This window comes from Charadrius vociferus, unplaced genomic scaffold (genome assembly GCF_000708025.1).
Source record: "Charadrius vociferus isolate BGI_N301 unplaced genomic scaffold, ASM70802v2 scaffold770, whole genome shotgun sequence".
Lineage (NCBI taxonomy): Eukaryota > Metazoa > Chordata > Aves > Charadriiformes > Charadriidae > Charadrius > Charadrius vociferus.
The window spans coordinates 362,897-386,133 of NW_009646395.1; the positions used below are offsets into that span (position 1 = coordinate 362,897).

At 35.5% G+C, this 23,237-nt stretch overlaps 1 protein-coding gene across 5 annotated transcripts in view; it reads left to right on the forward strand.

Annotated features, from left to right (window-relative positions):
* Window positions 1-23,237, forward strand: part of RPS6KA3 (ribosomal protein S6 kinase, 90kDa, polypeptide 3) — a 74,781-nt gene that overhangs the window by 26,167 nt on the left and 25,377 nt on the right. For 2 of the 5 annotated variants that reach the window (XM_009894435.1, XM_009894443.1), the window contains 7 exons: window positions 3,427-3,543; window positions 5,688-5,769; window positions 14,520-14,600; window positions 15,623-15,702; window positions 18,177-18,283; window positions 20,632-20,669; window positions 21,070-21,212. In XM_009894435.1, the coding sequence (XP_009892737.1) occupies window positions 3,427-3,543; window positions 5,688-5,769; window positions 14,520-14,600; window positions 15,623-15,702; window positions 18,177-18,283; window positions 20,632-20,669; window positions 21,070-21,212 (648 nt within the window). Of the gene's footprint in view, window positions 1-3,426; window positions 3,544-5,687; window positions 5,770-6,719; window positions 6,729-7,683; window positions 7,717-8,411; window positions 8,529-10,672; window positions 10,755-14,519; window positions 14,601-15,622; window positions 15,703-18,176; window positions 18,284-20,631; window positions 20,670-21,069; window positions 21,213-23,237 lie in introns of those variants that run through there. The other 3 variants (XM_009894466.1, XM_009894458.1, XM_009894450.1) reach the window with 3 other exon arrangements.

The following is a 23,237-nucleotide window of genomic DNA, read 5'->3' on the forward strand; positions in this document are numbered from 1 at the left end:
TGATCAGAGAAAAATCAGTGATGATTTGAGTGATGAATGATTAGAGACAAATTCAGTACCAGACTGACTGACTGGATTCTCTTCCAGCTTACTGTAAGATGGCATGTATCAACTAATGTAATTAGTGCAGTTGGCTGAGAAAGAGATCTCTCTTTACAGTGTGAAAGACCTGGATTTTAATTCAGGTAGATAGTGGGTACAGTGAGGGTTGATTACTTCTGCATATAATTCACATCCCTGTAAAAGGTTTAGCTTTTGTATTTTTAACTGCATTTGCAAAATACTGTTTAGTTAAAATAACAGGTTCAGCAATTATGTCAGAAAAGGAAACTGCAAATTTGTGGGTAACTATTCATCATAAATCTTGCTCCCAAACACATGTTATGGACAAGCTACTAAAGTAGGATACGATCTGAGTTCCATTTCATTTAATCAATAGTTGTAATAGGTCTGCGTCATAAGGACTGAAGAACATCTGAACCCTGAGAAATTGTGAAGACTGGGAATATTCTCTTAGTATCAGGAATGTGAAGTGATGGTTTGGGTTTTTTTTAGAGGGTGCCCAAAATAACCACTGGGAAGTTGGTTGCATAATAGTTGTGTTGCATTAAAAAATAATTTTTGTTTGTGTATAGAGAACAAGTTAATATCTTTTCATTTCTTGTTTTTGTTACATTTTGTGATGTGTTTAAAGCAATGTGTCCACCTAATCGCTTTGTGTCCCTGTATCTGGGTAGATACCAGAAGGATTTCGGGAAATTGTTTCCCCCTTTTTTTTTTTTTTTTTACTTTCCCAAGATTGCCAGGGAGCTAATAGGTAAAACAGTTAAGCAGAAATGGATCAAAGCATCCAAAGTAATATGTACTCGGCAATCTGTTCTGATGTGCTATTCTTCCCCTGGGATTCTCGAAGATTGTAGTGGGTGGTTTAAGCAGTATGTAATCCAACTGATAATATACTAATTTAAAAGGTGAAAATACAAATGTCCACCTGCAAATAATTCCCTTGACAAGTAGAAGGAATTAATATTTCTTTGAAACTCTAAAAATTCAGCCTTGAGTCAACAAGGGTAGCATTTTCTCTTGAAAGGAAAAGGAGTTTGGATTTATTAGGAGTAGTATACAGCATGCATACATGCACAGGCATGCAAAATTTTGTCTGTCTTACAAGCAAACTGGTGCCTACCCTTATTGTTCATCTTAACTTTGGAACACCCAAGACAAATCCAAGTTCTTTACATTAAAATGTCTTTTTTTACTTCTGATTTTAAAAGTTGCTGGGATGTTCTATGCATTCAAAGTGTCCATTGGATTTTTTTGTATATGTGCACACTCTCTCACACATACATGTTCAGAAATTGTTGTGTGCGGTTTGTTTCCAACTTTGGTTGGAATCTTTTGAAAAAAGAATCTTTTGAAAGAGAAATGTTGATCTAGGAGAAGCGTGTGTTTGAGCACAGAGATGTGTGTGGTCAGTTGCTGTGCATGTATAGATGGCACGGAAATGACCAAGAACAAAAGGATACTTTCAGCAATAATACATGTACATGATTTTTGCTGAATATTTGAAAAAATATATAAATTAGTTGTGCAGAAGCACAGCTTTACAGCACTGCCTCTACTCCTCCATCACTCGAACTAATTAGTGCACATTTTGATGAATATAGATAAGGGGGAAGTCTGGAGCAAGGAAGACATACCCTTGGGAAAGGGTCAGTCAGGGAATACTTAAGCAAACTGGATGTACATAAGTCCGTGGGCCCTGATAGGATGCACACATGAGTGCTGAGGAACCTGGCAGGTGTCATTGCGAGCCCGCTCTTGATTATCTTCCAATGATCATGGTGACTGGGAGAGGTGCTTGAGGACTGAAGGAAAGCAAATGTCATTCCTGTCTTCAAAAAGGACAAGGAGGACCTAGGGAGCTATGGGATGGTTGGCCACACCTTGATCCCTGGCAAGGTGATGGAACAACTAGTCCTGGAAACCATTTCCATGTACACGAAGGACAAAATAGTAACTGGGGTTAGTCAGCATGGATTCAGAAAGGTGAAATCATGTTTGACCAGCCTGAAGGAAGGTTGCAAAGAGGACAGAGCCAGGCTCTTTTCAGCAGTCCCCAGTGACGGGACAGGCAGTGGGCACAAACTGAAACACAGGAGGTTCCCTCTGAACCTTTTTCACTGTGAGGGTGACCGAGCCCTGGCACAGGTTGCCCAGGGAGGTTGTGGAGTCTCCATCCTTGGAGATGTTCAAAAGCTGCCTGGGCAACTGGCTGTAGGTGGTCCTGCTCAGGCAGGACCAGATGACTTCCAGAGGTCCCTTCCAACCTCAACCAGTCTGTAATTCTGTGAAATAGATCTGAGACTTGCTCATTAAACAGAGGAAAACTATTCTCAGACTTATTTTATTCACTATACCCCATAGAAGGAATAGGAAAAGAAAGCACAAAAAGTTGAAATTGTAGTTAGTGTATTCGTGTGTTATAAGTTAACTTACAGTCAGTGCCGCTTAGGTTGGATTGCACGTAATGCCTAGATAGTTCTTCAGATTACATTGATAAGAATGCAGTTTTTTACTTTTGAACAGTTGCTGATAAATTCTGAAATTCTTTCTTGTGTGGCAAGGACTGTTGTTTTTAAGGGGATTTTAAAATTCTGTGCAGAAAATACTGAATTAAGTGCAGAGCACGAAAAAGACTAGAAGATCCAGTGCTCTTTAGAGATTTCTGGTGACTAGTTTCTCACTGAAGGGGGAATGGTGAAGATGGGCAGCTTTTATAGAATAGACTGTCCTTGAGAAGAGAGGCAATGAGTTTCTTTTCATCACCAGAATTTTCTCAGTGGCAGGTGGAGAGTTTATTGCTGCTGAAGTGGGGGTGGAGGTTGTGCTGCTTTGCAAGGAAATGTCTGCAGTCTTACACTGTGTTATAAAGGTGAGCATTAACATCACTGCAGCATAGTGGTCCTCATTTTAGTGTTAAAAAGGAAGGCTTTCCAAAGAGATGTGGTCTGTTTGATGCACTCTAGGTGTGCTTCAAGAGGACTAAATTCTTAAGGAGATTGATTTCCATTAATAAGTTGTGAATCTGGAATGGAAATTATGAACCAAAGAATAGGGCCCTAAGCACAAAAGTTGAGAATTGCTGACTTGTCATCAACTTTGTTACTGTCTGGATTCTGATGCATCCCTAAAAGTTTAAGCCACATAGTTACTGAACTAATACTGCCTTTTGTAACAGATATAATCTATTTTTTGTGTTGTAATTATGCAAATAGTGTTCCTCAGTGTTTTTTATCTGCATTTGGGAGCGTGTAGTTCGTTGGGTTCTGTGGCACTGGTATTTTTCAACATATTGTGAATTTATAAACATATTGAGAAGATGCACCATTAACATAAACTTATTCCACTGTTTTCCTCTGTCAGGAAGAGGGAAATATCAAAGAAATTGCGATAACTCACCATGTAAAGGAAGGACATGAGAAAGCAGACCCTTCACAGTTTGAACTTCTGAAAGTACTAGGACAAGGATCCTTTGGAAAGGTTGGTAACTGAAGTCTTGTGGAGCCAATTATTCAGGAATATTGCATTGAATAGTATTAGGAATGAAATATTTAGAACAGCCACGATCTTGCATTAAGACAAATGTTGCAAGAGAAAACTGCTTTCTAAATTAGTGCTAACTAGGCACTGTAATTGTGGCAGATCTTTTTAAAGCAGTAAATTTTTTTTCTAGTTTGTGTGATATGTAGATCTCAAAGATCCATAGAAAAATTCGCCTGATATGAAATAATTGGGTATTCACTGTTAAAATGGAATGCCAATGGTAGGTTGTCACCAGTACAGAGGCTATAGGCAGAGTTTATTATTGTAGCAGATGGTAATTGTAAAGAACAAATTTTAGGCAACTGAAGTAAATGGCTACTGAAGTAAATATGATGTATCCTAGTTGTGTTTATGCTAGACATTATCTGTCATAATTTGGTTAAGGCACAACATACATTGATATTTATTTGAAGCTCTGTTAAAGTCTCAATGTTTATGGTATTTACTGAGTACTGTCCACACTGAGATCTCAGTAGGTGTACATGATTCATACTTTTAGTTGTCCAAATCTAACTCGGAAGCAAAACATTAACTTCAGGTGGCAAGACAGATCATTGAAACAGAACAGAGTATACAATGTAAGTCAACAGAGCCTTTACATCCATTTTCAACCTCAGTTGCCATTCTGAATGTGATGTTAAGCTCTTGGATATGGCAGAAAATGACAATAATCAGTTCAATTCTCTCGTGGTAGGAACTCACGTTATTGAAGTAGCAGTTCCAATTAAGCTTGGAAATCTAGATGTTTAGAAACTAGAATTTTGTACTCAAAATAGTAAGAATTCACAGAGAAACCTGATTCCAAAGGTGGTTTCCCTATGTTGTTTGATTTCATCCAGAATAATAACCAAGTTTTTATTTGGAAATCTTCAAATCAGAAATAAATCATTCAGGGGCAAGGAAACGTATGTTAATTAATTATCATTTCAACAATCTTTATTGTATTGATATTACTAAATTCAATGCTACAACTGCTGGGAGGAGGCAAGTTTTGAAAATGCAAAAATAATTAAATGTCTAGCTGACTTAAAGTATTGCAAAAATGCCAATCTTGCTTTCAATTGTTTTAGTCTTTATGCAAAAAAGATTATTAGTACAAAACAATCCCTTTTTTCTAATAATTTGGGAAGATGTCACTCCTTCTCATTCAGTTTAAAAAGACTAATCTGCATACTTTACAATGTCTCTTGGTGGTGTTCTGATAATGTCTGGATAAGGCAGAAGGATGTTAGCACAAGTGAGAATTGGATACAAAAACTAATTTCATATAACATGCTTAACTTTCTCATATACCACAACATGTCTCTACGCTTTTTCATAAATAACCAGAAAAGCTGTCGCTGGTCTATTTTTTTTCTTCTTTATTTCTAAATCTAAAATTTGGCTCCACTGGAATTTATTTTGTATTAAGGATATTAAAAATCCCACCCAAGAAATCCTATTACATTGAAGAAGGAAATGAAACACACTTTAATTGAGGCTGGTTGTACTTTATTGGTACATGCAAAACTCAACCAAAGCCTGTCACAAAGAAGTGTGGTTTTGTGACACAAGAGGTTGCTTCTTATAATTTTATATGTTACTTTTTAAAAAATTATTGTTATGCATTGATTCATGTGGTTTTCTGGATCAACTTTTCTACACGCATCTATTTTCATATCTGACAATGATTTTATAATGATTTTACTATGCCATCTTATGAATTTTAATAAGACAAAACTATTTAAAGATTAATATTAAAAAGCTGAATTTTGTGTTTCAAATTTGTCTCAACTTCTGAGAGAATCCAAATTCATCCTTTCTTTTATTCACTGAAATCAATTAAGTTAAACCGAAATTAATTTGGCAGACTGCTTGTCTTGAATGAACCTTTAGATTATGAAATGAGCGAATAGTAGGAAAAGCTGCAAGGAAATTTTTGTTTGGCTTTGCAGAATCTAAAACTGGCGAAGAGGCTAATAATAGTATTGGGAAGAATAATAAGGTTGAAATAATACCAACTACTTGAATTTTGTAGCAAAGTATATTGATCTGACTTACCTTTATTTTCTTTTAAGAATTGTTTTTAATTTTCAATGCAGGTTTTTCTTGTCAAAAAAATCTCAGGATCGGATGCTAGACAGCTTTATGCAATGAAGGTATTGAAAAAGGCCACCTTGAAAGGTAAGCGTTGTTTAGAGAGAAAAGGAAAAAATGAGAAATTGGGAACATTATACCAAAACTTAATCTTTAGTCCCATGCTGTTCTACAGATTGTATTTTAGAACTTTCTTCTATCAAACAACAAATAGCAGAATACACTGCCTTGTATTGTAAACCCAGAAGAATTAAGTAAACAACAGTACTATATTGTTAGTTATAGGGGAAAGTGGGTTCCTTACCATGCTAAGTTCGTTAGGTGATGGTGGTTTAATAGAGTAGTTGTGTTACATCTGCCTCCTGACTTGCTCCTGAGCTGTTATTTGAAACTTAATATCCTTCCTTTTCTCATTTGCTGTGTATCACCGAGGATACAGTTAATGCCTGTTGCTCGGTTTATATTTAGATCATGATACTTTGAAGTGCATTGTATCAGCTGTTTTATACTAAGAACACCCAAGACAAATCCAAGTTCTTTACATTAAAATGTCTTTTTTTACTTCTGATTTTAAAAGTTGCTGGGATGTTCTATGCATTCAAAGTGTCCATTGGATTTTTTTGTATATGTGCACACTCTCTCACACATACATGTTCAGAAATTGTTGTGTGCGGTTTGTTTCCCACTTTGGTTGGAATCTTTTGAAAAAAGAATCTTTTGAAAGAGAAATGTTGATCTAGGAGAAGCGTGTGTTTGAGCACAGAGATGTGTGTGGTCAGTTGCTGTGCATGTATAGATGGCACGGAAATGACCAAGAACAAAAGGATACTTTCAGCAATAATACATGTACATGAATTTTGCTGAATATTTGAAAAAATATATAAATTAGTTGTGCAGAAGCACAGCTTTACAGCACTGCCTCTACTCCTCCATCACTCGAACTAATTAGTGCACATTTTGATGAATATAGATAAGGGGGAAGTCTGGAGCAAGGAAGACATACCCTTGGGAAAGGGTCAGTCAGGGAATACTTAAGCAAACTGGATGTACATAAGTCCGTGGGCCCTGATAGGATGCACACATGAGTGCTGAGGAACCTGGCAGGTGTCATTGCGAGCCCGCTCTTGATTATCTTCCAATGATCATGGTGACTGGGAGAGGTGCTTGAGGACTGAAGGAAAGCAAATGTCATTCCTGTCTTCAAAAAGGACAAGGAGGACCTAGGGAGCTATGGGATGGTTGGCCACACCTTGATCCCTGGCAAGGTGATGGAACAACTAGTCCTGGAAACCATTTCCATGTACACGAAGGACAAAATAGTAACTGGGGTTAGTCAGCATGGATTCAGAAAGGTGAAATCATGTTTGACCAGCCTGAAGGAAGGTTGCAAAGAGGACAGAGCCAGGCTCTTTTCAGCAGTCCCCAGTGACGGGACAGGCAGTGGGCACAAACTGAAACACAGGAGGTTCCCTCTGAACCTTTTTCACTGTGAGGGTGACCGAGCCCTGGCACAGGTTGCCCAGGGAGGTTGTGGAGTCTCCATCCTTGGAGATGTTCAAAAGCTGCCTGGGCAACTGGCTGTAGGTGGTCCTGCTCAGGCAGGACCAGATGACTTCCCGAGGTCCCTTCCAACCTCAACCAGTCTGTAATTCTGTGAAATAGATCTGAGACTTGCTCATTAAACAGAGGAAAACTATTCTCAGACTTATTTTATTCACTATACCCCATAGAAGGAATAGGAAAAGAAAGCACAAAAAGTTGAAATTGTAGTTAGTGTATTCGTGTGTTATAAGTTAACTTACAGTCAGTGCCACTTAGGTTGGATTGCACGTAATGCCTAGATAGTTCTTCAGATTACATTGATAAGAATGCAGTTTTTTACTTTTGAACAGTTGCTGATAAATTCTGAAATTCTTTCTTGTGTGGCAAGGACTGTTGTTTTTAAGGGGATTTTAAAATTCTGTGCAGAAAATACTGAATTAAGTGCAGAGCACGAAAAAGACTAGAAGATCCAGTGCTCTTTAGAGATTTCTGGTGACTAGTTTCTCACTGAAGGGGGAATGGTGAAGATGGGCAGCTTTTATAGAATAGACTGTCCTTGAGAAGAGAGGCAATGAGTTTCTTTTCATCACCAGAATTTTCTCAGTGGCAGGTGGAGAGTTTATTGCTGCTGAAGTGGGGGTGGAGGTTGTGCTGCTTTGCAAGGAAATGTCTGCAGTCTTACACTGTGTTATAAAGGTGAGCATTAACATCACTGCAGCATAGTGGTCCTCATTTAAGTGTTAAAAAGGAAGGCTTTCCAAAGAGATGTGGTCTGTTTGATGCACTCTAGGTGTGCTTCAAGAGGACTAAATTCTTAAGGAGATTGATTTCCATTAATAAGTTGTGAATCTGGAATGGAAATTATGAACCAAAGAATAGGGCCCTAAGCACAAAAGTTGAGAATTGCTGACTTGTCATCAACTTTGTTACTGTCTGGATTCTGATGCATCCCTAAAAGTTTAAGCCACATAGTTACTGAACTAATACTGCCTTTTGTAACAGATATAATCTATTTTTTGTGTTGTAATTATGCAAATAGTGTTCCTCAGTGTTTTTTATCTGCATTTGGGAGCGTGTAGTTCGTTGGGTTCTGTGGCACTGGTATTTTTCAACATATTGTGAATTTATAAACATATTGAGAAGATGCACCATTAACATAAACTTATTCCACTGTTTTCCTCTGTCAGGAAGAGGGAAATATCAAAGAAATTGCGATAACTCACCATGTAAAGGAAGGACATGAGAAAGCAGACCCTTCACAGTTTGAACTTCTGAAAGTACTAGGACAAGGATCCTTTGGAAAGGTTGGTAACTGAAGTCTTGTGGAGCCAATTATTCAGGAATATTGCATTGAATAGTATTAGGAATGAAATATTTAGAACAGCCACGATCTTGCATTAAGACAAATGTTGCAAGAGAAAACTGCTTTCTAAATTAGTGCTAACTAGGCACTGTAATTGTGGCAGATCTTTTTAAAGCAGTAAATTTTTTTTCTAGTTTGTGTGATATGTAGATCTCAAAGATCCATAGAAAAATTCGCCTGATATGAAATAATTGGGTATTCACTGTTAAAATGGAATGCCAATGGTAGGTTGTCACCAGTACAGAGGCTATAGGCAGAGTTTATTATTGTAGCAGATGGTAATTGTAAAGAACAAATTTTAGGCAACTGAAGTAAATGGCTACTGAAGTAAATATGATGTATCCTAGTTGTGTTTATGCTAGACATTATCTGTCATAATTTGGTTAAGGCACAACATACATTGATATTTATTTGAAGCTCTGTTAAAGTCTCAATGTTTATGGTATTTACTGAGTACTGTCCACACTGAGATCTCAGTAGGTGTACATGATTCATACTTTTAGTTGTCCAAATCTAACTCGGAAGCAAAACATTAACTTCAGGTGGCAAGACAGATCATTGAAACAGAACAGAGTATACAATGTAAGTCAACAGAGCCTTTACATCCATTTTCAACCTCAGTTGCCATTCTGAATGTGATGTTAAGCTCTTGGATATGACAGAAAATGACAATAATCAGTTCAGTTCTCTCGTGGTAGGAACTCACGTTATTGAAGTAGCAGTTCCAATTAAGCTTGGAAATCTAGATGTTTAGAAACTAGAATTTTGTACTCAAAATAGTAAGAATTCACAGAGAAACCTGATTCCAAAGGTGGTTTCCCTATGTTGTTTGATTTCATCCAGAATAATAACCAAGTTTTTATTTGGAAATCTTCAAATCAGAAATAAATCATTCAGGGGCAAGGAAACGTATGTTAATTAATTATCATTTCAACAATCTTTATTGTATTGATATTACTAAATTCAATGCTACAACTGCTGGGAGGAGGCAAGTTTTGAAAATGCAAAAATAATTAAATGTCTAGCTGACTTAAAGTATTGCAAAAATGCCAATCTTGCTTTCAATTGTTTTAGTCTTTATGCAAAAAAGATTATTAGTACAAAACAATCCCTTTTTTCTAATAATTTGGGAAGATGTCACTCCTTCTCATTCAGTTTAAAAAGACTAATCTGCATACTTTACAATGTCTCTTGGTGGTGTTCTGATAATGTCTGGATAAGGCAGAAGGATGTTAGCACAAGTGAGAATTGGATACAAAAACTAATTTCATATAACATGCTTAACTTTCTCATATACCACAACATGTCTCTACGCTTTTTCATAAATAACCAGAAAAGCTGTCGCTGGTCTATTTTTTTTCTTCTTTATTTCTAAATCTAAAATTTGGCTCCACTGGAATTTATTTTGTATTAAGGATATTAAAAATCCCACCCAAGAAATCCTATTACATTGAAGAAGGAAATGAAACACACTTTAATTGAGGCTGGTTGTACTTTATTGGTACATGCAAAACTCAACCAAAGCCTGTCACAAAGAAGTGTGGTTTTGTGACACAAGAGGTTGCTTCTTATAATTTTATATGTTACTTTTTAAAAAATTATTGTTATGCATTGATTCATGTGGTTTTCTGGATCAACTTTTCTACACGCATCTATTTTCATATCTGACAATGATTTTATAATGATTTTACTATGCCATCTTATGAATTTTAATAAGACAAAACTATTTAAAGATTAATATTAAAAAGCTGAATTTTGTGTTTCAAATTTGTCTCAACTTCTGAGAGAATCCAAATTCATCCTTTCTTTTATTCACTGAAATCAATTAAGTTAAACCGAAATTAATTTGGCAGACTGCTTGTCTTGAATGAACCTTTAGATTATGAAATGAGCGAATAGTAGGAAAAGCTGCAAGGAAATTTTTGTTTGGCTTTGCAGAATCTAAAACTGGCGAAGAGGCTAATAATAGTATTGGGAAGAATAATAAGGTTGAAATAATACCAACTACTTGAATTTTGTAGCAAAGTATATTGATCTGACTTACCTTTATTTTCTTTTAAGAATTGTTTTTAATTTTCAATGCAGGTTTTTCTTGTCAAAAAAATCTCAGGATCGGATGCTAGACAGCTTTATGCAATGAAGGTATTGAAAAAGGCCACCTTGAAAGGTAAGCGTTGTTTAGAGAGAAAAGGAAAAAATGAGAAATTGGGAACATTATACCAAAACTTAATCTTTAGTCCCATGCTGTTCTACAGATTGTATTTTAGAACTTTCTTCTATCAAACAACAAATAGCAGAATACACTGCCTTGTATTGTAAACCCAGAAGAATTAAGTAAACAACAGTACTATATTGTTAGTTATAGGGGAAAGTGGGTTCCTTACCATGCTAAGTTCGTTAGGTGATGGTGGTTTAATAGAGTAGTTGTGTTACATCTGCCTCCTGACTTGCTCCTGAGCTGTTATTTGAAACTTAATATCCTTCCTTTTCTCATTTGCTGTGTATCACCGAGGATACAGTTAATGCCTGTTGCTCGGTTTATATTTAGATCATGATACTTTGAAGTGCATTGTATCAGCTGTTTTATACTAAAAGTTCTAAGCACAGGAGTTTGTCTTTCTTTAAACCACAAGTATACAGTACGTTTTCCCAAAACTTTTAGCACTTGTTCTAGATGTCGGATATATTTGATAAAATCTTAAGTTAATCATCTAAGTTACGTGAGCAAAAATGACTTTTAAAATGTTTTGTTTCTTGGGTGGTTTTGGTCTTGAATGGTATCACTAACAAAATAAGTTCAAATCTGAACAATCTCAATTAAAATTAAAATGAAAGATTAAGATTAATGAAAGATTAATCAGTTAAGATTAAAATGAAATAATTCTTTCACACTAATAGCTTAACCAGCGTGTGTATGTGTTGCTTTATGCAGTTGTTTAATACTTCTGTCTATTTGTAGTTCTTCCAACTCATGACTGCACTGAAATTGCAATGATAGTTTTGGGATAATTCCAACAAATTGTAGTACTTGACCCAAATTATTGATTATTATATTGATTTGCAGTTTTAACATACAGTTTCATCTGAAAATATTCATAGAATGATGGAGGGAACAAAAACGCACTGAATTGTGAACTTCCACTAAAATGTTGAACCTGATTTTTTTTTTTTTTTTTCTGCTTAAGATCTAGTGCTGAATATCTGTCTGACAAATCTCATTATATTTCACTTAAAACTATTACAGAGGGTGTAAGTGTTTTTTAACAGTTTCCTATATTGTGATTCCTCTGTTTTGTGGCACGTGTTATTCTCATTATTTACTTCCTATTTTTCTGAAATTTATTTCCACTCATTTAAGGTACTTTGATATCCTCAATAGCCTTTCATTCTCCAGCCCGTTAATAGCTCAGAACTGGAGTCAAAGGTCATTCAGCAGTTGCTTTTTTAAGGCGTTTGAGGGCTTCTTTCCATCACCTTTTGATTGTGGTTTAACCTTATGTGTAGAAATTAGTCCAAGCTGTGGATCTGGTTTTGCCTACAGATGGCAGAGACTGATAAATACTGAAATTGGAAGCTTGACTTTTTGTTGGAAAAAGAGACTCACGGGGGCTAGGAATTCAAGGATGTAGGAGGCTTGAGCAGAAAGGTGACACTAGCAGGAGGATGCTGCACTTTTCAACACTTTGTATCTGAATTTTTAGATGCTTTTGAGCGTCTTTTGGTTGTGATTCATGTTTTAGGAAGAGTGGAGTAGCAAGCAAAGAAAAGTTACTGTTGAAATCTTACTATGAAATTAACTGAAATTAATTCTTTTTTTTCCATAATTGCAATATTTTTAAAGATCCAATATTGTAATTTGAAATACACTGTATTACTTGATTTGCCTAAGGTTCTTTAGCTCTTTCAAATCTGTTTCATAAAGCTATGTTTGTGTTCTAAAATTAAATGTGAAAATACCCTTTAAGACCACTTCTTAATCGAAAGCGGTGTGTATGATTCACAAATCAAATTTAGAGAGAATATTTTCATAGGAATGAAATTATATTAGCCAGAACACATTGATGTAACTACAGATTCCAACCTTTTAATGTTTAGAGCAAATCTAAGAATAAACACATACAACTTTGTTTAGTGCAGAGACTAGTTTATTAATACACTCTGATAGAAGCTATCATCTTTCAGTGCCCCTTTGTGATGGGGAGAGAGAGAAACAGGGCCAAATCATTGCTAGAGAGTCTGCCATCAAATGTATTAAGAAAAATCAGTACTTCCAGCAGTACACATACGGAAACTGTAGACCACGAAAGTCAGATTTTTAATGGCTAATGCTAATGTCTGAAATGAGCTCAGTTCCTTATACTTTTTTTGGTTGAGATTTTGTAAATCTGGACTTTCTCTAGCTTTTCAGAAATAAGTTTTTTTCCATGTAACTGTTGCATAGCTATAGGCACTTAAAAGTCTTGAATTCTTTTTCTCAGCTGAATCTGCCTAAAAAAAGTGTTCTGAATTTCAGTTTTGTAATTCACATGAACCCTTGGAACAGTGAAATCGCATAATTATCTTGTGACATTTTCATGGCTTTAGATGTAATGGTCAAAATTCAGATGTGGTGTTTGCAAGCACACGAAATAAGTGCTCACTGTTTTTAGGAGTCTGTTCTGCAGGGAGGTGGAAACTTGATAGCTTTATTCATGAAAATGTGTCTATATAACTTTCTTTCACGATTACCGGTATTATTGTAAGTGCCCGTTTCTGGGAAAAGATAGCTAAACTTCTAAAAGACCCTTTTGCTTCTTGATTTTTTTTTTTTTTCCCCCACCTTGTCATGTTGTAATAACTGAGAACTCTGGCTTGTTAACTGTACAAGGAATGCCAGCAAGTTCAACTTTGGACTGGACTTCATTGCTCTGGGGCATTTCCTTCAAGAAGCTGTAAGATTTGGGAAAGGGGCAGTAACTAAATGTAGAACAAGGGAAGAGAGAAACACAATGTCTTAAACCACTGTAGCAAACTTTGCTAGCTGTCATCTGTAAGAGTTCTGAATTTTGTCTATGTCCTGGCGGATTTGGAGCTTCAGATGGGAACCAGGCACTGACTGGAGTGGCAGGGGAGTTGCCTAGAACAGCTGAAGCAGATGCCGTGCTCAGCTGACCGCCCTGCCCGTCACTGCCAGCCCCGTGTGCAGGGCATCTGCATGTGGTCCTCAGTTAGTTTAACCTATATAGGAGCAGATGCGTGTTCCGTTCTGAGCCACCACAGTGGGACAGCACAGGCAGCTTGAGCAGTAACTCCTTCTGATGTACTCCTCCATGCACGTGTTTACTCTCATTAAACCTTTTTAAAATCGGAAAGATTGTTTGAAGTACATACTACATTGAGTGGATATTATTTTTAAGTTCATAGTAAAGAAAGGAAATTTTTTAAAAAATCCCTTCCAAATTGTGAAGGTACTTAATATCTTAATAATGCAAGTTATTTGAATGAGTTAAACCAATATAAGCATCTTTATGATAGTATAATTGTATTTATGAGTTTGTTTTGCTACAACTTTAATTCTCCATCCTTTTCAACAGTAGAGAAAATGGCTATGTTTTCTATATATAGCTGTGGCAGTTTTGCTCTACTGTTTAAAAGGTTGACTAAGTATAGGGCAGACTGAAGGGTGGTTGATTTCTTTTGTGCTTTTGTTAAATTTATTTACCCAATATTTTGTCAATAGCAGAAACTGAAGTAAATTGAAACACATAAAGAGATTTATCAGGAAACTGTGCAATAAATTCTCTCTCAAGTTTCTTCTTTGGTGACCTGCAGACAATTATAATACTACAGGATACAGTGTGAAGTACATCAGGAAATGTTGGAGAAATACTGATTCACAATGTAAATTCTTGTTTTTATTATTTTTTTAAATCTTACTCGTGTTCTGTTGTAGTTCGAGATCGGGTTCGGACAAAAATGGAACGTGACATCCTAGTAGAAGTTAACCACCCATTCATTGTCAAGTTACATTATGGTGAGTTGCAGAAATATTCATGTTTATATATTGTAAAAACAGGTGCTTGTCAAGATAGTACCTAATATTTGCTTTGTGGTCCAGAGAATCATAGAAAATTAGTGTGCTGTCTAAATCCTGATCGTGCAAAGACTTGCTGTGTAGTAATTCTTATGCAAAGTAAGCACATAGATAACTTCATGCACAGTGTTATAACTTCATAGGACTGAGAGTCTTGTAGCCCTTTGCTTTGTTAAAAAGCAGATATATGTTATGTTTAGCCATTCTTTTCCAAAACCTCTTATCTTTTGTATATGTCATTCCTTTTTTTTAATTATTTCTTATCCTTGCTTTATTTACTCTATAGAAAACTTACGCAATGGCATTACCTCCAGTTGCATCTAAATTGGTGGGAATATGTCTTTTAATTTTAATAGTATGGACAGCCATAAAAAAATATCCATGTGGAGTTGAGGAGGAAATCAGTAGTCTTTTTAACATGTCGTGCAGAAAGTAAACTCAAAAAAGACAGTGAATAGATTCTGGTGTTCATTTTTTTTCAGTTTATGTTTTTCTTTTAGGATCCAGTTTTCCTATAGTTCAAACCTCAGATCTCTATTGCTCTCTGATGTGGCTTAATATATGTAGCTTCCACTATTTTACTTGTCACTCTTTTACAAACTAAGTGAGATCTCCTTGTTAAGCTGAGTTTCCAGAGGTTTCCGAATATGTGCATTAATTGCTAATTTGCAAATCTAGGGTTTTTACTTCCAAAATCTGGAATGAAATGCTGACTAATCAAAATGTAGTTTATTTTTTTTAGAAATTCCATTGGTGACTTGCTTTGCTTTCACATGGCATAAGAGTTACTTGATCCATGATGGAGGAACTGTTACTTAATTCATTTAAATAATTTTTCCACAAAGGAGAAAGAAGAATAATTAATTTTGATAATGAAAATAAGGGGGAATTATTAGGTGTGTTATTCTTCTGATCATGGGTAAAATTAGATGATGTTTAATTTTTTGAATTAATCTTTTCAGCTTTTCAAACAGAAGGGAAGCTATATCTTATTTTGGATTTTCTCAGGGGAGGAGACTTGTTTACACGTTTATCCAAAGAGGTAAACTTTTAATTTGAAAATTGTCTATTGATAAAATCTGACTATAAATTGCCTATGTTAGGAGAGTTTATTTTTTTTAAATTCAGTTTTCATTAATAAAATTTTGACTCTTTTTTTTTTTTTAACCAACTAAGGTTTTTGTTTGCTTGGATTTTTTTGCACAAAGTAGTCACTCTGTGAAAATGCTGTTGGTAATTTACATTGTTTCTGAAAAAAGACTTAGACAAGCAGTCTTTCTATGCTGCTTTTCACATCTTGCAAAATTCTATTGCTACAATGTTTAAAGATGTGTCTCAGAGCATGAACTTATATAAAGTAGTTGTATTCAAATAATTTGTGTCTGGTTTTAATATCCAGGATTTAGTGTCAGGTTTTTTTTTACTTACGTATGAACACAAAATTATTTATAAATATTAAAAAAGCAAGAATTGTATTCCACTTATTTTGGTAATTTTCCATGAACACTTTGCCTTTGTCATGCTGGGTGATATCTCTGGGTAGATATGCGAAATAATGACTTTGAAAGGTTTTATTACCTCAAATGAATTTGATTATAACTCCTAAAATAAATGCAAACATTTCATATATCAGAAATATTTTTTTGGCATTACTCATGTGCAAAAACTTCCAACAAATAGTAGGATAGAAGTGTAAATGTAACCAATGTATATCTGGTAGCCAGAACTTGTACTTGTAGCTGCCTTCCTTTTTCTCTTGCTACAGAGTATCCGGAACAGTTGGGTCACCACTACAAAGCTATATGGTTATCAAGAGGAGAATAGAATGCAATGCATTTTGTGTATAGATATATCGTGATTTCTGTGCAGACCACATAAATCAATACATTTAATTCATTGAAGCCATCTGTTTAAAGCTGCTTCTTTTAGTTTGCTTTGTCACAGATAAGTAGAAAGTTATTAGTACTCTAAAATTGAGATAGTTTTTTCTTAAAATCCGTAGTTCTTTCTTGATCCCAAGAAAGAATGTATGTTGCTTTCGTGCTGATGACTTTTTCATCTTGAGCCACTCAAATTTTAAGAGATTTAATGTGGCTAGATAAGAAATATTCATTATAGGTACCTGAATCTAAGCTAATTGTTCATAGCTGATGGAGTGAAATGGGCATGCTGCACACAATTAATGTCATCCTCCTGTCAATTCACGTGAGTTTAAAATAGATCAGATAAACTGCAGCCTAAAAGTTCCTGGGTTTTCCCCATTGACTACAAAGGGAAAAATGATTAATTCAAAGCTAGATGTGTCTACACTGCAGATGTTTAAGGTTAGGAGAGCTGAATTCCATGCAATGTTTTTAAAGAACATAGTGTGGGTGTATTATCATCCTCATGGGATCTTTCATTATTTGAGCTTTTAAATATTTCTTACAGAGATTTCCCTTCTTGAATGTGCCTGTACTAAATATTGGCTCTTTTGTAGAAGTAACATCAGTAACAACCTTTTGTACAAGCTTTGCTATCACTTTCTCCCTTTAAACTACTAAAGGGAAAATATATAGTATTCTTCATTCTTAACTCTGGCTAAAAATAATACTCATCTGTGCTCCCCATTGCTGTTTTGTGGTTTGGGTTTGGTTTTTTTGGGTGGTTTTTTTTTTTTTACAGGTCCGTATGCTGTATCTAAAGATGTTAGTCTTTAATTCTTAAAACATACCAAAAAAGACTCAGAGTAGTAACTGAGGTAGAATCAAGTCATGCAGGATTTTTTATCTTTTTCTAAATTCTCAGAAAAGCTTAATTGTAATGTTTTCTGTCAGTGGATCACAACAGTTGTTGATAAAAATGGGACAGCATGTTCACTTCATTGAATCTGAACAGGAATTAGTTTTTCCTAACAGAAAATGTGGGACTGCTGTCTGAGATCTAACCTGTGCTTTAACATAGGCAGTTTCCTTAGTTTAGTCTTTGATCTACCTTTTCTGCAGTTGCATCTCAGGCTGCACCTTGAGGTTTTTACCATCACTGTAACTTCTTTCCCGTAGTACCTAGAGACAGTTTCCTCACAAACAAGATGCATATGCTTTTCTTGTCTCTCTGGCTTTGTAGACAAAATTCAGGCATTTGGACTTCTTTAGTCCATTTGTTGTCTGGAAGCGCCATGGTCACATCCAATAAAGAGGTGGTCATATTCTTTAAATGCTTCCCAAAATTTTTCAGTCCCACTGCAGTGTGTCTGTTCTCTTGCACAGTCAGAAGCACATAACCTCAGTTTTGCAGAAAGAATAATACGATATTGCCTTCAGAAGTTCTTTTTCAAGTATGTACTGTGAAATAGCATTGATTATAAAATCCTCGTTTTAGTTGAACCAAGGAATTTGGATTTCTCGGATTTTGTATGGAAATGAATTCAAGTATTATGAAGAACTCTTCTGCAAAACCACTCTTACCATTGTTTAGTTGGTACTGATGTAAACTTTACAGATTTTACTTGTAAAATACATTGTTTTGCTTTTTCAGGTGATGTTCACAGAAGACGATGTTAAATTTTACCTGGCAGAATTAGCACTTGCTTTAGACCATCTACATAGTCTTGGAATAATATACCGGGACCTAAAACCAGAAAAGTAAGACTTCTCTGTGGCAAATGCAGTGTATTAATTTGATTTGTATAGCACTTCTACCTGTGCATTTCTCTTTCCAGCTGTTATACTTCAGTAATTTACTACAGAAGCTGAACAGGGAGGGAGGTGGGGGAAGCTTGTGGGCTATTTTAATTAAAAAGGTTGGATTTTGTTTCCACTGGAACCTGAGCGTCTAGTTTCACAGTGATATGCCAAGTACTATAATCCATGTTACTTTAAGTAAAGAGTGTACTGAAATATTCCTACTTTTCATTTTCCAGGTGTTTTAGGGTGCACAATGGAGACGAGGTCTTATTGGCCTTTTGTTTTTGTTGTTATTATAGGATTTCAGCACCAGAGATAAACTTAGAACAAACACACTCAACTGTAACTTTATATTATGTATCTTTGCATTTGAAAGCCTAACACCAAACATCTTTTCCAATGCTGATTTTTAAAACCCACTGCAGTAAGAGCAGAATGGAGTTTAAATTTTAAAGTAAAATGTGAAAATAGTAAGTCACAGGCTTTATTTAACATATCGACAATCACATAATTACACTGAGAACTTAAAATAAACTTGAAGTTACAATTCTAGTATGGTGTTGTGTCTCAATATGTTAGTCATCCATGCTTCATTCAAATGACTGAATTCTGTCTCCCGTTTATGTCTTTCCTCCAGTAATTTTTTTTTTTAGTTTTAGATGTGAAGAAAAAAATGTCAGTGCAATCATCTGGAACATTTGAACCTTTCAGCTATAAATGTATGCTGTAGTGTTACTCTCTACCCAGAGAGGAATCTAAGGGATGATATAATGCATGCATCTTCCTCTGTTGTGCTTAATCAGATAGCTAACATACTCTGCCTCGTTGTAAGGAAATCTATAACAACTCTGAAGTCCTGATGTCCCTGGTGATCCCACTTCTCTGTTACAGCTATATGGAGAACATGAACAGTCTGTGTGAGATAACTCATGTAAAGTATTAATGGAATAGAGCAAAAATGAGTAATAAGTATTAGAGAACATGGCTGTTATGGGGAACTTGCATTAGAATAGCTTGTTCTTCTGTGCATCTCCTGGAAAAAAGACACAAGTTTAAAAATGTTTAGCCCTGACAGATGAGAAGAAAACGATTCATACTCATATCAGAAATGTGGAGCCTTTTGGCATGGGATTGCACTTACAAGTGAACAGGGAATGAATTACATTTAAACTTTGAAAGCTTTCTGTTAAGTAATTCTGAAGTGAGGAAAAATAAGCTTGCCAAGTGGAAAAAGATCTTTAAAAAGCAAAGCAAGAGAACTTTAGTTATTTTGCTAACATTTACTTCCAAGAGGAAAAGAACGAAACAGTAATTGTCAGAAGACTAAATAGCTACTGCTTCAAACATAGCATTTTAAAAAAAAAAAAAGTGTCTGTACCTATTGAAAAGCCTTGGTTTTAAGCCTTGAGTATATCTGATTAAAAAACAAACTGTCAAAGGTTGAAATTACTTGCAAGTTATGGATGAGATAGTAGTAACTCTTACAGGCTGTATGTATACTGTGGGGCTGTTTCCCACTATGGTAACTGCAAGGAGGAAAAGGGAAGGGTAGGGGAGATGGACAAGTAGCGTGTGCCTGGGTCATGTCCCATCCCCAGGATGAAATGCAGCTTCCCACAGGAGAAACTGGAAGAACTAAGTCTGCTGTGTAGGTGGTGTTACAGAGTTCAGTTCTTGAATATTTTGCATGCTTTGAATTGCAACTATTTTCAGTGGGGGTTAAGGGTAGTTGGCATCTCGGAGAAGTATGGCCTTTTTTGTGATTGAAATAAACAGGCGAAAGCACAAGGCCTGCTCTAAGTATAGGGCCCGTGGGTCCTGTCCTTTGGTACAATATGAGAATATTTATTATTTGATGTCATTTGAAGTGTTCAACACCCTTTGAAATGGTAATTACAAATGATTATCCATTCTGTATACATAAGCAAACATACATTGTATCAACATGTCTTGCTAAGTTTAAGATAAATAGAACTATCTATGTTTTTTAACAATTGTGATGACACGTGCTGCAGGTGGCCAAAGCCGAAAGTTCAAGATAAATGTTACTACATACCATCCTGAATTTAACCAGATAGTTAAATAAGATTCTGATATGCTGATTATGTTTCATAATCTTTAAAAGGAAGAATTGAAGGAAAAGAAAATGTGTAGTTTCAAAGTATCTCCTCCTAATGATTCATTTTCATGCACATTTAATTCTGCTGGTCTTTGTGTATGCTGTTCTGTTTATTCATAATTACTGTCAGTGTACTGTCTGAAACAATCATTAAAAGATATTTTATTTTCTTTTTATTGTTTTTTAGCATCCTGCTTGATGAGGAAGGACATATCAAATTGACAGGTGAATAAAGGGAAATTGTAACACCTAGATCTTTTCTGTTCATAATAAAATCTTTGCATTTTCTTTTTTTTGGTAAAGAAATATGGTAAAGCAAATTCTAACTGGTGGGTAATTTTGCTGTGGAGCAAACAGTGTTTGAAATAAATGAAATATCTAAATACATAAAAAAGATATATGCTTTACAAGTATAACTGATGTTATGGACCTGTGATAATGCAGGGCCGGGAGGAGAATTCGGTAAGTCCCATATGTGTATTTGGGTATATGTACAAATGATAAAAGCACCACATTCACGTTATGGTGAAAGTATTAACCATGAGTGATTTTAAATTTAAAAAAAAAAAAAAAAAAGAAAACCACAACAAAACACCCATTTAGAGGTATTCTTTTTTTCTTCCAGATTTTGGCTTAAGTAAGGAGTCAATTGATCACGAAAAAAAAGCCTACTCTTTCTGTGGAACAGTGGAATATATGGCACCAGAAGTTGTTAACAGACGAGGCCATACTCAGAGTGCAGACTGGTGGTCTTTTGGTGTTTTAATGGTAGGTTTCTGGTAAATGTAATTAGTAGCAAAACTGTGCTTTGCAAGGTTTGGTGAAACAAATCAAACATGAAACTGTAAGGTGAGCTTTAAATTAATTCTAACTACTAAAAAAGCTTAAATTATATGAATGACAATACCACAGAGTTTGGATCAAGGACATGGACTAGGTTTCATATCAATGCCAGCAATATGCCATATTTTTGTTATTATTGAATTGAAATATTATGCATCTATTGTAGTTTGAATGTTAGAGAAATTAATAGGAATACTAAAGTAGACAGGAAAAATAGTCTCTTCTAAGGTGGATAAGAAATTTAGATCCAAATCTTAAATTTGAATTTATTCTTAAGTGGAAAAAAAGGAGGGATGACTTTCTAGTTAGTCTCCAGTGTAATTACAATTTAGTGGAGTAATGACAGCTGTTGCTCTTGCACCTCAAAATCTAAATGACATTGAGCTGGTACGGGATATAGTTGCTCAGTTGCTTATGGTGTTTCTGCAAAGAGTTGGCTTCTGTGAAGTTGCAGGGTTGGAAGAAATAATGTGTGTATCAAATATGGCTTTGGAAAAGAAAAATAGATCATGTTTGGTATTTTAGAAACTCTGAATGGCTTTTAATATTTATAATCTTTGTGTGCATTTTTGACATAAAGATTAAATAATTGTATTTTTTAAAGGAAATGTTTTTGTTTCTTACTGCTTCTGCTACGTATTACTGTAACAGTACAACTAACGTGTGTGCTTTGTAGTATGAGAAGGACTTGCGTCTGAAAATAAGTCATCCTATCACCTTTTAATCATCTAGAATGCTGTTGTGATCTGAAAACTGACTATGTAAAAGTAGCACCTGATAACTAAACTCTCTCCAGACAGACAAGGAGATACACAGAGCTCACCTCACAACTGCACATTTTATCAGTAAGAACACAGTCAATTAAAAGTTAGTTACAGTGTAGTTGCAGAATATTTGTTGTTGATAATGCAAACATACTTAAACTTCAGCTTTACTTTATAAAGCTGGAAAACATAATTTTATGCCTATGAAGTGCATATGTTAAAACTGAAAATTGATGAAAGTAGCTTAGGGCAACCAAGATGATTGAGGGATTGGAGCATCTCCCTTATGAGGAAAGGCTGAGAGAGCTGGGACTCTTTAGCCTGGACAAGAGAAGGCTGAGGGGAGACCTTATTATTGCGTACAAGTATCTAAAGGGTGGGTTGAAGGAGGAAGGAGCCAGACTCTTCTTGGTGGTTCCCAGTGACAGGACGAGGGGCAATGGGTGCAAGTTGGAACATAGGAAGTTCCATTCCAACACACGGAAAAACTTCTTTACAGTTCGGGTGACAGAGCACTGGCACAGGCTGCCCAGGGAGGTTGTGGAGTCCCCTTCTCTGGAGATTTTCAAGACCCGCCTGGATGCAGTCCTGAGTAATGTGCTCTGGGCAATCCTGCTTTAGCAGGGGAGTTGGACTAGATGATCTCTAGAGGTCCCTTCCAACTCTGAAAATTCTGTGATTCTGTGAAAGATGTTGGACATGACTGGTATAGCTTTCACATTCTAAGTGCGCTGCATTTTAAATGCTCTGGCTTCTACTTTGAATACAAAAATATGAACTTAAAAAGCAAATTATCTAAATTAGTATATGAAATACAGTGCAATTCTCTCAGACATATTTTTGTTATTTGCAGTTCTAGTTTGCACAGTAATTTTCCTAGAAAATCTGTATATATGCACTCTTATATCATTCTTAATAAGAATCTGTTGGTTGAGAATTCAAGTGGTTGATGGTTGTTGTTGTGATATGAGTATCTAGATGGAAGAGAAATTATAGAAACGGAGATTAGAAAGATATCTTAACAAATCATTTGGCCACTTTTCTCCTGCTGCTAGACACTTAAGTATGTTTAAACCATGCTTGAGAAGTATATTCCGATTTGTCCTTTCAAACAGTGATTGTTTTAAGGGATGCCAGACATCTAAAAAGATTGGTTTAAAGTTTTCAGAAGCATTATGTATTTGTT